The sequence below is a fragment of the Equus asinus genome, chromosome 29 (genome assembly GCF_041296235.1).
Source record: "Equus asinus isolate D_3611 breed Donkey chromosome 29, EquAss-T2T_v2, whole genome shotgun sequence".
Lineage (NCBI taxonomy): Eukaryota > Metazoa > Chordata > Mammalia > Perissodactyla > Equidae > Equus > Equus asinus.
Genome location: NC_091818.1, coordinates 15,699,238 through 15,712,008, shown reverse-complemented (window position 1 = coordinate 15,712,008; position 12,771 = coordinate 15,699,238). Strand labels below are relative to the sequence as shown.

Genomic DNA, 12,771 nt, shown 5'->3' with positions numbered 1-12,771 from the left:
GGAAGTCAGGATGGTGGTAACTGTAGTAACTGAGGGGACAAGGGGTGCTTCCGGGATGCTAGGAGTGTTCTATTTGCTGGACACATGGGTATGTGCACTTTGTGAAAATCCGTCTGTACATTCACGAGTCAGTATGTACATTATACTTAAAGTTTATTTTTTAAAAAAGACTAAATGGAGGAGCCAGCTCCGTGGCATAGTGGTTAAGTTCAGCGTGCTCCATTCTGGCAGCCTGGGTTCATGGGTTTGGATCCTGAGTGCAGATCTAGACCACTTGTCAGCCATGCTGTGGTGGCAACCCACATATAAAGTGGAGGAAGATTGGCAGAGATGTTACCTCAGGGCTAATCTCCCTCAGCAAAAAAAAAGAGGGAGATTGGCAACAGATGTTAGCTCAGGGCTAATCTTCCTCAGTAAAAGAAAAGACTAAACTAAGCTAGGATCTACATCAACGATCCTTTTTAGCAAAGGTGTGATGTATTTAACATCTTTAAGTTATGAATACCATCCTCCACAATTTTCATCCAACATGATGATGATATTTGCTCCACTTATTTTTTCTTTAAGCCATACACACACTTATTTCTAGAATACACAACTTGACAGCAAAAAATTTAAATGATTCAATACCATAAATTCAGCATGATATGCTAATTATGTGCCCAAATGTTTTACATTACCAAAATCAGTATCTCAATATATCCACTGCACATACATGTAAACTAAATTGACTAGAAGGATTCACAGCAGAGGACTGACCCTCTTCCTGCTTAGGGAACAAGGATCTGTGTTCGGGAGGCAATACAGGGAGATTTTCCCATTTCGTTCCACGCACAAGATTTATATACTGTCTTCCTCAGTGAGAACGGACTCATGTATTTTTTTTAATGGAGTCCACCTCAATGAATTTTTTAAATTAATATTTTAACTCACCATAGTTTGGGGTCTCAGTTAACCACTGTATATTTCATTCAACTGCCTAAAAGGTATTCCTAAATATGTCCTCTTTCTCTAACCTATTCAAATATCCAACCACCCTGGAAATGTTTAGGCCTTAGGAAGAGCAGCCAAGAAGAGCATTTTTCAAGATACTTTAAAAGACAGTAAATGGGAAATAACTGGAGATCAGATTTAGATTTTAAACACACTCTTTCCCAAAGTCATCTTTTCCTTAAGTTACTCTTTAGGGAGCCGAAATATAAAAATTTCCCTACTTATAAACTTTCCTCTTAAAAATTCTCAAAGGCAGAAACAAAACTCTTCCAGAGCAAAAGCTATGAATTATGTTACGACCAAAAGACAATGTTGGTCAGCAGCAAAATTATTTATTTTAGTTTATTTTCTCTATTAAAAGGCATTTCCTATACATGGGCTTAATTTTGAGTTTTAACACTATTAACTCTATTGTGTAGTGGTTCAAAAACAATGAGTTTTGCAATGGGAATAAAAGCAAAGATTATCTTAAAATTGAGAACGGTAAGACAATGACCAAAAAGGAATTTATGAACAATAAAAAACCAAAACAATAAAGAATAAAGATTTTTATTGAAATTTCCAAAGATCAAGAGGAAAATGCAACATGTAAAAAAATGAATCTATTAAATCATCAAGTAGTAAATAAGGATAAAAAATGATTAAAGGAAAAACTTTCAAGCGTATAGCAGAAAATGCACATCAACATCAAATATTCATCTGATTTAATTTGGAATAGAGTGAAACTGTTGCTGATGTACCAACCAGAGACGACTATAGATAAAACCTTTCTCAATCTGCACAATCTAAGAAAGAACGATGGGTCCTAAGTATAGATGCCAAGGTCACTAAGAAGTTCTCCTTCTATCACTTGTGAAGATCGTCAAGAATGGAGATCACTTGCCTCAACATTTTTCAATGTAGTAAAAATTAGTTTAGATTTGAAAAAGACGCCTGACAGAATATACATTAGAAATGAGGAGAGGAATATGCCTGGTTTTCAAGCCTGGTTTTCCTCGGCTGGAAAGAAATATATTCAGGGGAGGCAATCTTAAATCTCCCCTCCCTTAACCATGTTGGACTTATATGTGACCATTTGGAATCTAACTTGTACTTAAGTAGGAGAGCTTCCATATTACACTGCTGGGGCTTGGGAACTGTCCTAACAGCTACCAAAAGGCAGAAAACCATGAATAAAAGTAAATCAAAACAACCAAAGAGCTCCAACCCAAATAGTAAATGTAGATCCCCAGTTGGCCTCTGTCTTGCCATAGGAAAGCCTCTGATATACATACATAAAGGGTGAATTCCAAACCTCCCTACAGACTGCACCAAAGCTGTCATAAAACTTTTGTTATGAAGCATCATTATTATAGTGGTAGGCAGAATTCTGAAAATGGCCTCCCAAGATTTCCCACCCTAATACCTGTGACTGCGAATATAAGATATTGAACCCAGGTTACTTTAATAGCAAAAGGGACTTTCCAGCTGCAACTATGATTACTAATCAGTTGACCCTAAAATAGGGAGATTATCCTGAGCTTTACTGGTGAGCCTAATCTAACTGCATGAGCCCTTTAAAAGCAGATCCCCCAGTCCCTGTCCCCTTGGCTACCTGCAGAAGAGGAAGTCTGAGTCAAAGCACAGAAAGACTTGACTTGCTGTGAGCTTTGAAGACGGAGGGGAGTCACATGCAAAACTGGAGAGAGTGATCACCAGTCACTGAGAGCAACTCTTAGCTCACAGTCAAGGAAATAGGGACCTCAGTCCTACAACTGCAAGGAATTGAATTCTGCCAATTAACAGGAATGAGCTTAGAAGAGGACCCTGAGCTCTAGATGAGAATGTAGCCAGCCAATTCTTTGATTTCAGCCTTGTGAGATCCTGAGCACAGAACCCAGCCACATCATAGGCTTCTAACCAACAGAACTTTAAGATGATAAAAGGGTGTTTCTTTAAGCCACTAAATTTGTGGTAATTGGTTATGCAGCAAAAGAAAATGCTGATATTTTCTATTTACATTACCTAACAACCAAAATGCCTTGCATACATACCTGGACCCAGTACATTTATGAGGAATGAGTGTTAAAAGCTCCACTCTCAAGACAATAAGAGAACTAGCCAAATATTGTTATTTGTTTCATCTGTGCAGAATGACATTTAGTTGACAGTAGCTATTCATTCACCAGATATTTGCTAGGTATCTATACGTACCAGGAGCTGGGAATATAGCAGTGAACAAAAAGACAAGAATCCCTGCCCTTATGGGGCTTATATTTAATTAAAATGTTTGCGGACAGGGGTTCAGTAAGTTTATAGTTACACCCGTTAAATACTTCAATTGGCAGATCAATACCAACTTCAAGAGTATGGAAGACTTTGGCATTTTTGCCCAAGCATTCTATCCTACAATATCAGTAAGTCATCTTACCGCCTTTGGGTCACAATATTCTCAACTATAAAATGGAACTAATAACACATACTTTACGAGGTCATTCGTAACAAATTATGCACACACACATATATATGTTGAAAGAAAAAATTATGACACAAAAGAATGTACAGTATGATTCCATTTACATAAAGTTCAAAACACCGAAGGAATTAACCAGTATTGTTTAGAGTTGTACACACATGCAGTTATACTATTTTTAGAAAAACAAGGCAACAACAGGTGTAAAAGCCAGGATAGTAGTGATTTCCAAGGGAAAGGAGCGAGTCTGTGACCTAGAGGGACATGTGGTAGGAGCTGGTGGATGCTGGCCGCGTTCTGGTTCTTAGCCTGAGTGGTGACTGTGCAGGAGTTTGCTTTGTAATTATTTGTTCAACTCTACACACACATCTCAGGAATTTTCCAAGTATGTATTATACTTCACAAACCCCCAAAAATGCCTTATAAAAGATCAAGTACTAATACATACGGTGGTACACAATTCTGGGGGGGTTTTTCTCATTTTCAAAATATTAAAGTTTTATGGCCTCTAAAATTTCTACCCAAGATATCCGAGAGTCAGAAGTCAACCTTATATTTTTGGGCAAAGTAACAAGGAAAAGGAGAGAATTTTACTTCAGACATTAGCAACAGAGCCCTTTATTTTCCAAAATAAAATTTAAAGTGAAAGATTCCATTCTTAAGTTTACTGTTTTTGCAGGTGTTTTTTATTTTAAGGGTAGGAGGAGAAAATTCACGATCAGGTCAAGAATAACTGGACCACATTAGATGGATCAAATAATAAACATCTTAGACATAATAGAGACTTAAGGGGCACTTTCCAGGGAAGTCAGCTGATTCAAAACCATTTACAAACCAACCAGTTTAACTGTATATTCTGCACAACAATAAAGAACATACTTAATTATTCTTATCTTTTTCTTTACCTTATGCTCATTTTCCCTTTTCTTGTAATCTTCTATAACCATCTCCTACTCTTCTCTCTCTGCTCATTATTTTAGTTAAAATAGCCTTAAAACTACCTAAGTACTTGCCGAGCCCAACTTCAGTAACACACAAGTAGCCCTGATCACTACTTAAATTTTTATCAAGATTTCTACCCAAAAACAATCCATGATGATCCACAGAAAAATTTAAGAAAGAAATTCAATAAGAAGTTCTTCAAAGGCAGAATCCATGTCAATTATCCTCTAGATATATTGGAAAGTACAGGGAATCAGATGTTAGAAATTTTGTATTCAAGTCTGTGCTCCCTGGATGATCCCGGGCAAATTCCTTTACCTCTTAGCATTAGTTTCCTCATCTGTTACATAAAGACAATTGTATGTGCCCTACTGATCCTTATAGGTTTGTTTAAGGTACCAAATAACAGAAAAAATGTAAAAGATCTTTGCAAACTATGAAGCCTTCCAGATACATTACCATCATTTTATGTATCTTCAGTGCCTAGAACACAGATAGCCTAACAAATGTTTCTTACTGACAACTGCAATCATGATGAATTAAATGGTTTCCTCTTGGTCTAAAAGAACTTCACTGTTCTTGCATCAACATTCAGCTTAATATTAACTGAGTTAGGCATTAAGAATAAAGTGAATCACTGTCTTACGAAATCCAAGATTTTCTAAAGAAAGCACACCACACATAATGAGGGCAGCCATCCTTTAGCCCCAGAAGATTGCTAGAGAGGGCAGTACAGAGCTCAAGAGAACTCTGAACCTCCACATTCATTCTGGACAGTATCTTCACATCTCCTCTTCCCTTTGTGGGGAAAGAATCTCTGGTTCCTACAGTGTCCATCTCATCCTCAAGGCCTCTTCAGGGCCCTGGGCCACTGCCATGCCATTTAGACCCAGAGACCCAGGCCTCAACCCTACCCCTTTTCTCCCCCCCGGATATGACATGTGGTATTTCCTGTAGTCAAAGACCGAGGCGGTTAAGGAGTCTGCCAGTATAGGGGTTCGAATATGCATACGCTGTCCCCATGGCCACACAGCCTTGGCCCCTGGCAGATAGTGGGCGGAGTTGGTGAGACTTTGCCCCAGCTACCTGTGGCTGAGGGTTCCTAGAGACCCCTGTAACCTCCCAAATACTAAAAAGCTAAAGTATTTTAATACTTTGGTTTTTTCCTTGGTGCCAGAGTTTATATCCTGGGTACTGGAACTGCACTGTGTTTTATGTATATGCGTAAAGTATATACATAAATATATATGTACTTTATATATATACACACATAACATAATGTATGTGTGTCTGTGGGGGGGGGGTGCACCTTTTTCTTTTAAGAGATTGCTATCTTGTAGGAATGCAGGACACCAGGTTTCATATTGTCCTAGGGAAATCACAGATGTGTATTTTCACACAAAACTCCTAATTCACAAAGGCAGACAATCCAATTAAAAAACACGTCTCCACCTCACAGTCGGTGAAGCTGCCATTCACTCTACCTAGAATGCTCTTCCCCAGGGATCTGTATGACACGATCCCTCACTTTGTACCCGTCTCTGCTTGAACATCAGCATCCTCGGAGAGGCCTTCCTGCCCAGCTGGCTACAAGAGCCGCGTACATCTGTACTCCATTCTCCATGCCCACCCCTTATCCGCCCTGTGATTAGAAGCACTGGCATTAGATTATTTTATATCTGTTTATTGTCTGTTTTCTTTAGTAGAATGAAGGGAAAGTCGTTTTTTTCGTTCACAACTGTATTCCCAAAACCCAAAGTAGTACCTGACACACACTAAGTGCACGATAACTATTTGTTGAGGGAAAGGTTATCAAACATTGCTGACTGCCACATACAGTGACAAACTTGGACATATAAACAATAATATGTTTGAAAATAGTCACCCTGGAATGTCCTTCCATTTATATAAGCTTAAACCTGTTCTCACTTTTCAACAAGTTTATCAATTTTAGAACATTTATCAATGTTTACTGATACAGTTATCAACACAATTATCATTGTCAGTTTAAGAACATTTATCAATGCCAATAAAAGGATACGAGAAGCGATCGTTCCATGTTGCTCTTTCAACGTATTCCAACATGACAACAGCTTTGATTGTCGTTAAAAGTTTGTTCCATGTTTCATCAAAATCTACTACTCTTGGTTTCAAAGACATTGTGCAAGTTTAGTGTTGAAATCTGTTAATTAAAAAACAATAGTAACGTTAGCATGAATTCTATAAGATTGATTATTTGGAGGCTGGCCCAGTGGCACAGTGGTTAAGTTTGTGCACTCCGCTTTGGCAGCCCGGGGTCTGCCTATTCGAATCCCGGGGCAGACCTACACACCATTTATCAAGCCATGCTGTGGCAGGCGTCCCACAAAGTAGAGGAAGATGGGCATGGATGTTAGCTCGCAGCCAATCTTCCTCAAAAAAAAAAAAAAAGATCAGTTATTTGTTTTTAAGGTACTACATAATTGAATAGCATGACAGACACAAGGGGAGAGAACAGAACCTGGCACATAGTAAGAACACAATAAACATTGCTACTGTCTTCTCATAACTATCCAAATAAATCCATAGAATATTTACATCCATTACAAACTCTAGGAAATGGAAAGCTTTTCGTACAAATTATATATAATCAATGGTGTTGTTCCAAAGATTTAGAGGCCTCATTTAACGTGCTGAGGGAAAGAAGCTATGACTCAGGTAGCCAAAAGCGAGGTCCTATCACGAGAAATATGCAAGAGACACTTAATAAAAAGGTTCTGGGCCCAAAACCTTGTGGTTTGCTATCCTTAAACTGGGGAATGAGGTAGTAAGGGAATATGAGAAGACACAAGAAAATGAAAGGATTTATCTTCCTGGAGCATCAGTTTAGGTAAAGATTACGGAGAAAATTTATATTTGTATTACAACAAACAATAAAATTAAAATTAAAACAAAAGATGAATTGTAGGGTAGAATGCAAAATGCACATAAACTTTTAAGATTAAGAAGATTAAAGATTTCAGGGGCCGGCCCAGTGGCGCAGCGGTTAAGTGCGCACGTTCTGCCTCAGCGGCCTGGGGTTCGCTGGTTCGGATCCCAGGTGTGGACCTACACACCGCTAGTCAAGCCATGTTGTGGCAGGCGTCCCACATATAAAGTAGAGGAAGATGGGCATGGATGTTAGCTTAGGGCTAATCTTCCTCAAAAAAAAAAAAAAAAAAAAAGAAAGATCAGGTTGCAGCAGAGACCTCAGGGCTCCTTCTTCAGATTCTCAGGGCATCCAGTCCCGCTCCTCTAATGAGAAGCATGGAAGCCCCAGCTCAGGCGAACCTCACCAGCCCAGTAGTGAGCCAAAAGACTCCTTCTGCCTAGCAGAGAAGTTGTATTCTAGGAGTTAGCTGGTTTCTGGAACAGAAGGGGTCCAAGGTTAGAGAAACTTGGTTCAAGCTATATTTCAAATCCTTCTCAATACCACATCAGAAGAACAGAATTAAGAGAAACCTTTTAAAGTTAGAAGCACAAGGGAACCCTTTTCTGGCACATGTTTTAACATCCTCCCCAAAGTTTTCCCTTATTCTTGGGACTGGGAAGCCCCAAGCCAGTCTGGAGCCAAGCCCTGTACAAGGAGGAAACACCCTTTCTCTGTCTCCCACTGGGGGAAAAAAGGGAGGAAACAACAGGGAGGAGGCAGAGAAAGAGAAAAGGGGACCAGGCGCCCCCAACCGCACTGGAGGTGGCCCTATGCCCTTCTTATGTTCTGTCCTGGAAGAAAAGAACTCAAGAGGAGCCCAGGAATAGACCAAGGAAGAGAAAGAAAAGGAATCAGAGAGAAGCCAAACAAATACCCAAGAGGGTTTGCCACATTGAATCAGCACTCTTTCCGCAACACACCAGAGACTCCACCCCCAGACCTTAAACTTTCTGGACTGACTAGAATGCGACAGCAGCAATTTCTCCATGAGAGAGAGAGAGAGAGAGAGAGAGAGAGAGAGAGAGAGAGAGAGAGAGAGGTCGGGGGTGGGGGGAACCTAACACTCTAGCTTTAGATTGGGGAATTAACCTTAACTCCTTTTCACGCTTATTCACCACATTCTATCCAACTGTGTTACTGAATATTTCTGGGATCCATCCACTCCTGTGTAAACCTACAAATGCTGTGCGATTAGGCCCTTTAACAGTTCTAATTTGCATTACTTACTTTCACCAAAGAAACAGTAATAACTGTTAATATTTATATAGTACTTACCATGAGCCAAGCACAATTCTAAGTGATCTATATAAACTCCTTTAATTTTCCCAACAATATGATTAGGTAGGTCCTAATTCTAGATAAGAAAACTGAGTCACAGGGTAATTAAGAAACTTGCTTAAGATCACAGAGCTATTTAATGGTGGTGCACTGGAGCCCACGCTCTCAACCACTGTATACAACTAATATTTTTAGTGAATACTTAAATACTTGCCAGGCACTGTCCTAGGCTCTGAGGATACAGTGGTCAATAAACAAAGTTCTTGACCTTCAAGAGGGTTAGAATCTCAGATCTGGCACTCAAAGACAAAAACAACTTACCTAAACCAAAAAGTTGACCATGTCACTCTCAAAGCTGTTTGATGTTTCCCACTACACACAGCATTCAGTTTAGCTCATATGCAACACGGCACACCAAGCGTCCATGATTTGACCTTAGACTAAAGCACGCTCCAGCTTTCTCTTCTCATGGGATGCCCGTCCTTGACATCACAATCCAGTAACTTCTCTGTGTTCAGAGGTCACTGAACACAATAGGCTGACTCATGCACCTGCCTTTACCCTTACTGTTTTCCCGACCTGCAATTCTTCTCCTTTCCTTCCTCCCCTTTCTTCCATTCCCCGAACTCCTACTGACTCCTCCTTGGCCCAGTACATCTGCTTTTTTAAGAAACTTTCCTGGGCCCACTTTAGCTAGGAAGGTGCCCCATCTTATGCATTACATGAGAACTCCATGCTTAACCTCTATCAGAGCATTTAACCACCCTGAACTGTAAGTAGCTGAGTGTTTCCTGTAGGAACTATTTTGTAACTCTATACCAAGAAGCTGGCAATGTTTCCGTCACGTTAGTTTCTTCCTCTTATGAAGATGAGATAATTATACGCATTGCTTATAAATTATTTTAATGGTTACAGAGACTGCCTTTTAGCTTTATTCAAGTTTTTACAGAATCAGATCGACACTGATTTCTCTGCTGAGACCAACAGATTTATGGCAGAATAGGTAAACATGCAATGATAATCCATGCTTAGACGGAGGGCAGACACAGAAGCCGAGGTGAGAAGCACCAGCCCAGTGAAACACTAACAAATCAACAGCAGAAAGCATGCTGACATCATCTGTTAAGTTCCGCTTGCCCAACAGAAAGCTCATGTGACTAAAAAACTTAAGCTCCCTCATTTTACTCAAACTGTTTAAATGATAATTTATTCATGGAGAATTTATGTAAGCATGTGAAAGAGAGAGGGCAAAGAAAGAAACAGGACCATAACCACTGCACTCTTCTTTACCTCCCCAGCTGAGACAACTGATAAAAACACGTATGAGTCTTGTTCTTCATTCCTCTGCCCTACTAGGGACCACAATGTGTCCTATAGCTGATGTCCTGCCAGGACCACTTCCATCCCCATTCAGTTAGATTATGTCCCCTGAGTACCTGTAAGTTCAAATCCCACATTACTACAACCTCCTCTAGCTTTCTTCTGAGTTTCATTCGTGCAATGTCAGAGTTTTTAACACTTAAGCACAAAAGTACTGTGCCTAAGGCCTATAAAAGTTATGGGCCCTAAAAACAAATTATAGGTTCCAAATACAAAAAATAATAATAAATTGCAAAATAAAAATTCATACTCGATTACATTTCCAGATAATTATAATATCTGTAAAGTTTTCATTACATTTGAAAATGATTTGCAGATTAGATTTTCTCACAGTACTATTACTAAACACGTATGATTGTCAATAATAGTAAATTAAATAAATACAAAAGTGATTTATATAAACACACAGTTGCCATATGACCCAGCAATTCCACTCCTAGGTATATATGCAAGAGAAAACACAGCCACACAAAAACTTGAACACAAATGTTCACAAACAAAATGCAGTATATCCATACAATGGGTTATTATTCCACAATACAAGGGAATGAAGTCCCGAAAGATGCTACCATATAGATGAATCTTGAAAACATACTAAGCATATGAAGTTGGTCACAAAAGACCACATATTGTATAATTCCATTTACATGAAATATCCAGAATAGGCAAATCTGTAGAGACAGAGTATTTTAGTGGTTCTTAGGGCTAGGGGACTTGGGGGGAAATGGGAAGTGACTGCTAATTAGGAGATGAAAATGTACTAAATTGATGTCATGAAGGTTGCGCAACCCTGTGAATGTACTAAAGACCCGTGACTTGTACACTTCAAGAGGGCACACTGAATGGCACGTGAAGTGCATCTCAACAAAGCTGTCACACATTTAAAAAGTGAAATAATCCCATTAAAAGTTTTAAAGCAATTTAATGTGGAGAAGAGGGGAGAACAGGCACATTTACATGGCTGCAAATTCTGACATCTCAGTCTCCCTCTCACTCCCATGCTCTAGGCACCAGCTCCCATCACCAGAGGCAACAGGCATTATGTGTGTCTGGGGGTATTCCACACATATATATGGCTTGTTATTCCCTCTTTTTATATAAATGACTTACAGGTAGGGTCTTTTTTCATCTGTTTCACATAAATGGTATTATATTACTAACTTAACACTACATTCATTTAACAGTGTATTTGGGAAAGCATTCCATATTAACACATAAGGATTTGTTCAATCTTAACAGCATTTCATTGTTTGGCTGTATCTGAATTCATTCTACTATGTTAGATATGATATGTGATGAGTTCTCCAAAACTAAAGTACCTACTTTAATATCAATAATTTTAAGTTAAATGGTTTTTTAAAATGGATTAGTAAGGTATTTTTACACTGACATTAACAAAGATTTCTTCTAAAGGTTTTGATAACACAATTTAAGTTACAATTGCTATAAATACTTATTGATAACAGAAGGAAATTGCAATATTATCTTTAACTGACATTTATTAAATGTCTTCTGTATGCCTTCCACATTATACATACTATATATACAAGTAGTACTAACCCTCATTCTGCAAACCAGAGAAGTCCACACTGTAGAAAACTACTGGATAATCAGATTTCTTTAATAAACTATGCACACATATGAGAGAGATAGAGGAGAAAAAGAGAGAGGAAGAGAGAGATACAGAGCAGGAATTGAACTAAAATAGACTAAAAAGGCACATTAATCTACCACAGTGTGATTGACCTTATTTGGATCTAGATATAAGCTCTTTTTACAAATGATATTTATGATACCCCTGGAAATTTGAACACTTATGTGATATTTGATAGCCTTAAATAATTAATTTTTATAATTTCTATAATAATTATAAAATGAGAGATTTTAAAAATGAGAGTCCCTATCTGTTAGAGACACATTCCAAAATATTTATGAATGTAATGAAATGCTATCTGACATTTGCTTTAAAATTAAACAGCTTACTTCTGAATTGATAATTGTTGAGAATGAGTGAAAAGCACATGAGAGTTTATTATACTATCCATTTTTGGTATATGTTTGCAATTTTCCACAGTAAAAGTGTAAAAAAATATCCTCACCATCATCATCATTAATAGTTTCATAAATATGGGAGGAATGGACATAAAGAAAATCAGAAAGCTTAAAAAAGAAAAAAAATAGTATTAATTTAAGAGATCTAACATTCAATTAATATGCATTCTAGAAAATTAGAATGAGAGGTAATTTATCAAAGAAAACAAAATCCCAGAACCGAAGAACATAAGTTCTCCAATAAAAAGGACCTAGTCAATACCCAGAATATTTGATTTCAAAAATAAATAAAAAGACACCTCTTTTTGACTTATCAAAACACTGGGAATAAAGAAAAGATTCCAAAAACTTCCAGAAAAGAAAAACAGGTCACAACAGACTATAAATTGAAAAATCTTCAGATTTATCAATAGCAACACTGGAAGCTGGAAGGTAATATAAAGCAATGCCTTCAAAATTCTCAAGGAAAATGACCAATCACCTAGAATTCTCTAAGAAGAGTGGTATCATATAATTTATTTCCCATATAGCCTTTTTACTCAGGAATCTACTAGAAGATGTCCTATATCAAGAAGGAATGGAACAAACCAAGAAAGACCTAGGATCCCAGAAACAGAGAGATCTAATCCAGGAGAGAGGAAAAGGAATTTTTCAGAACAGCAGCTCTGCAGATTTTAAAAACCTGTGCAGGGGCTGGGCCCGTGGCCAAGTGGTTAAGATTGCA

The 12,771-nt window shown here is 38.2% G+C and overlaps 1 protein-coding gene across 4 annotated transcripts in view; it reads right to left on the bottom strand.

The window, feature by feature from the left end:
• CUL2 (cullin 2) overlaps window positions 1-12,771 on the bottom strand; it is a 97,931-nt gene that overhangs the window by 67,374 nt on the left and 17,786 nt on the right. For 3 of the 4 annotated variants that reach the window (XM_044762013.2, XM_044762012.2, XM_044762014.2), the window contains one exon: window positions 6,429-6,569. The exons of the other annotated variant lie outside the window; for it this stretch is intronic. In XM_044762013.2, the coding sequence (XP_044617948.1) occupies window positions 6,429-6,547 (119 nt within the window). In that variant the 5' untranslated portion in view covers window positions 6,548-6,569. The remainder of the gene's footprint in view (window positions 1-6,428; window positions 6,570-12,771) is intronic. 4 annotated transcript variants of the gene reach the window in all.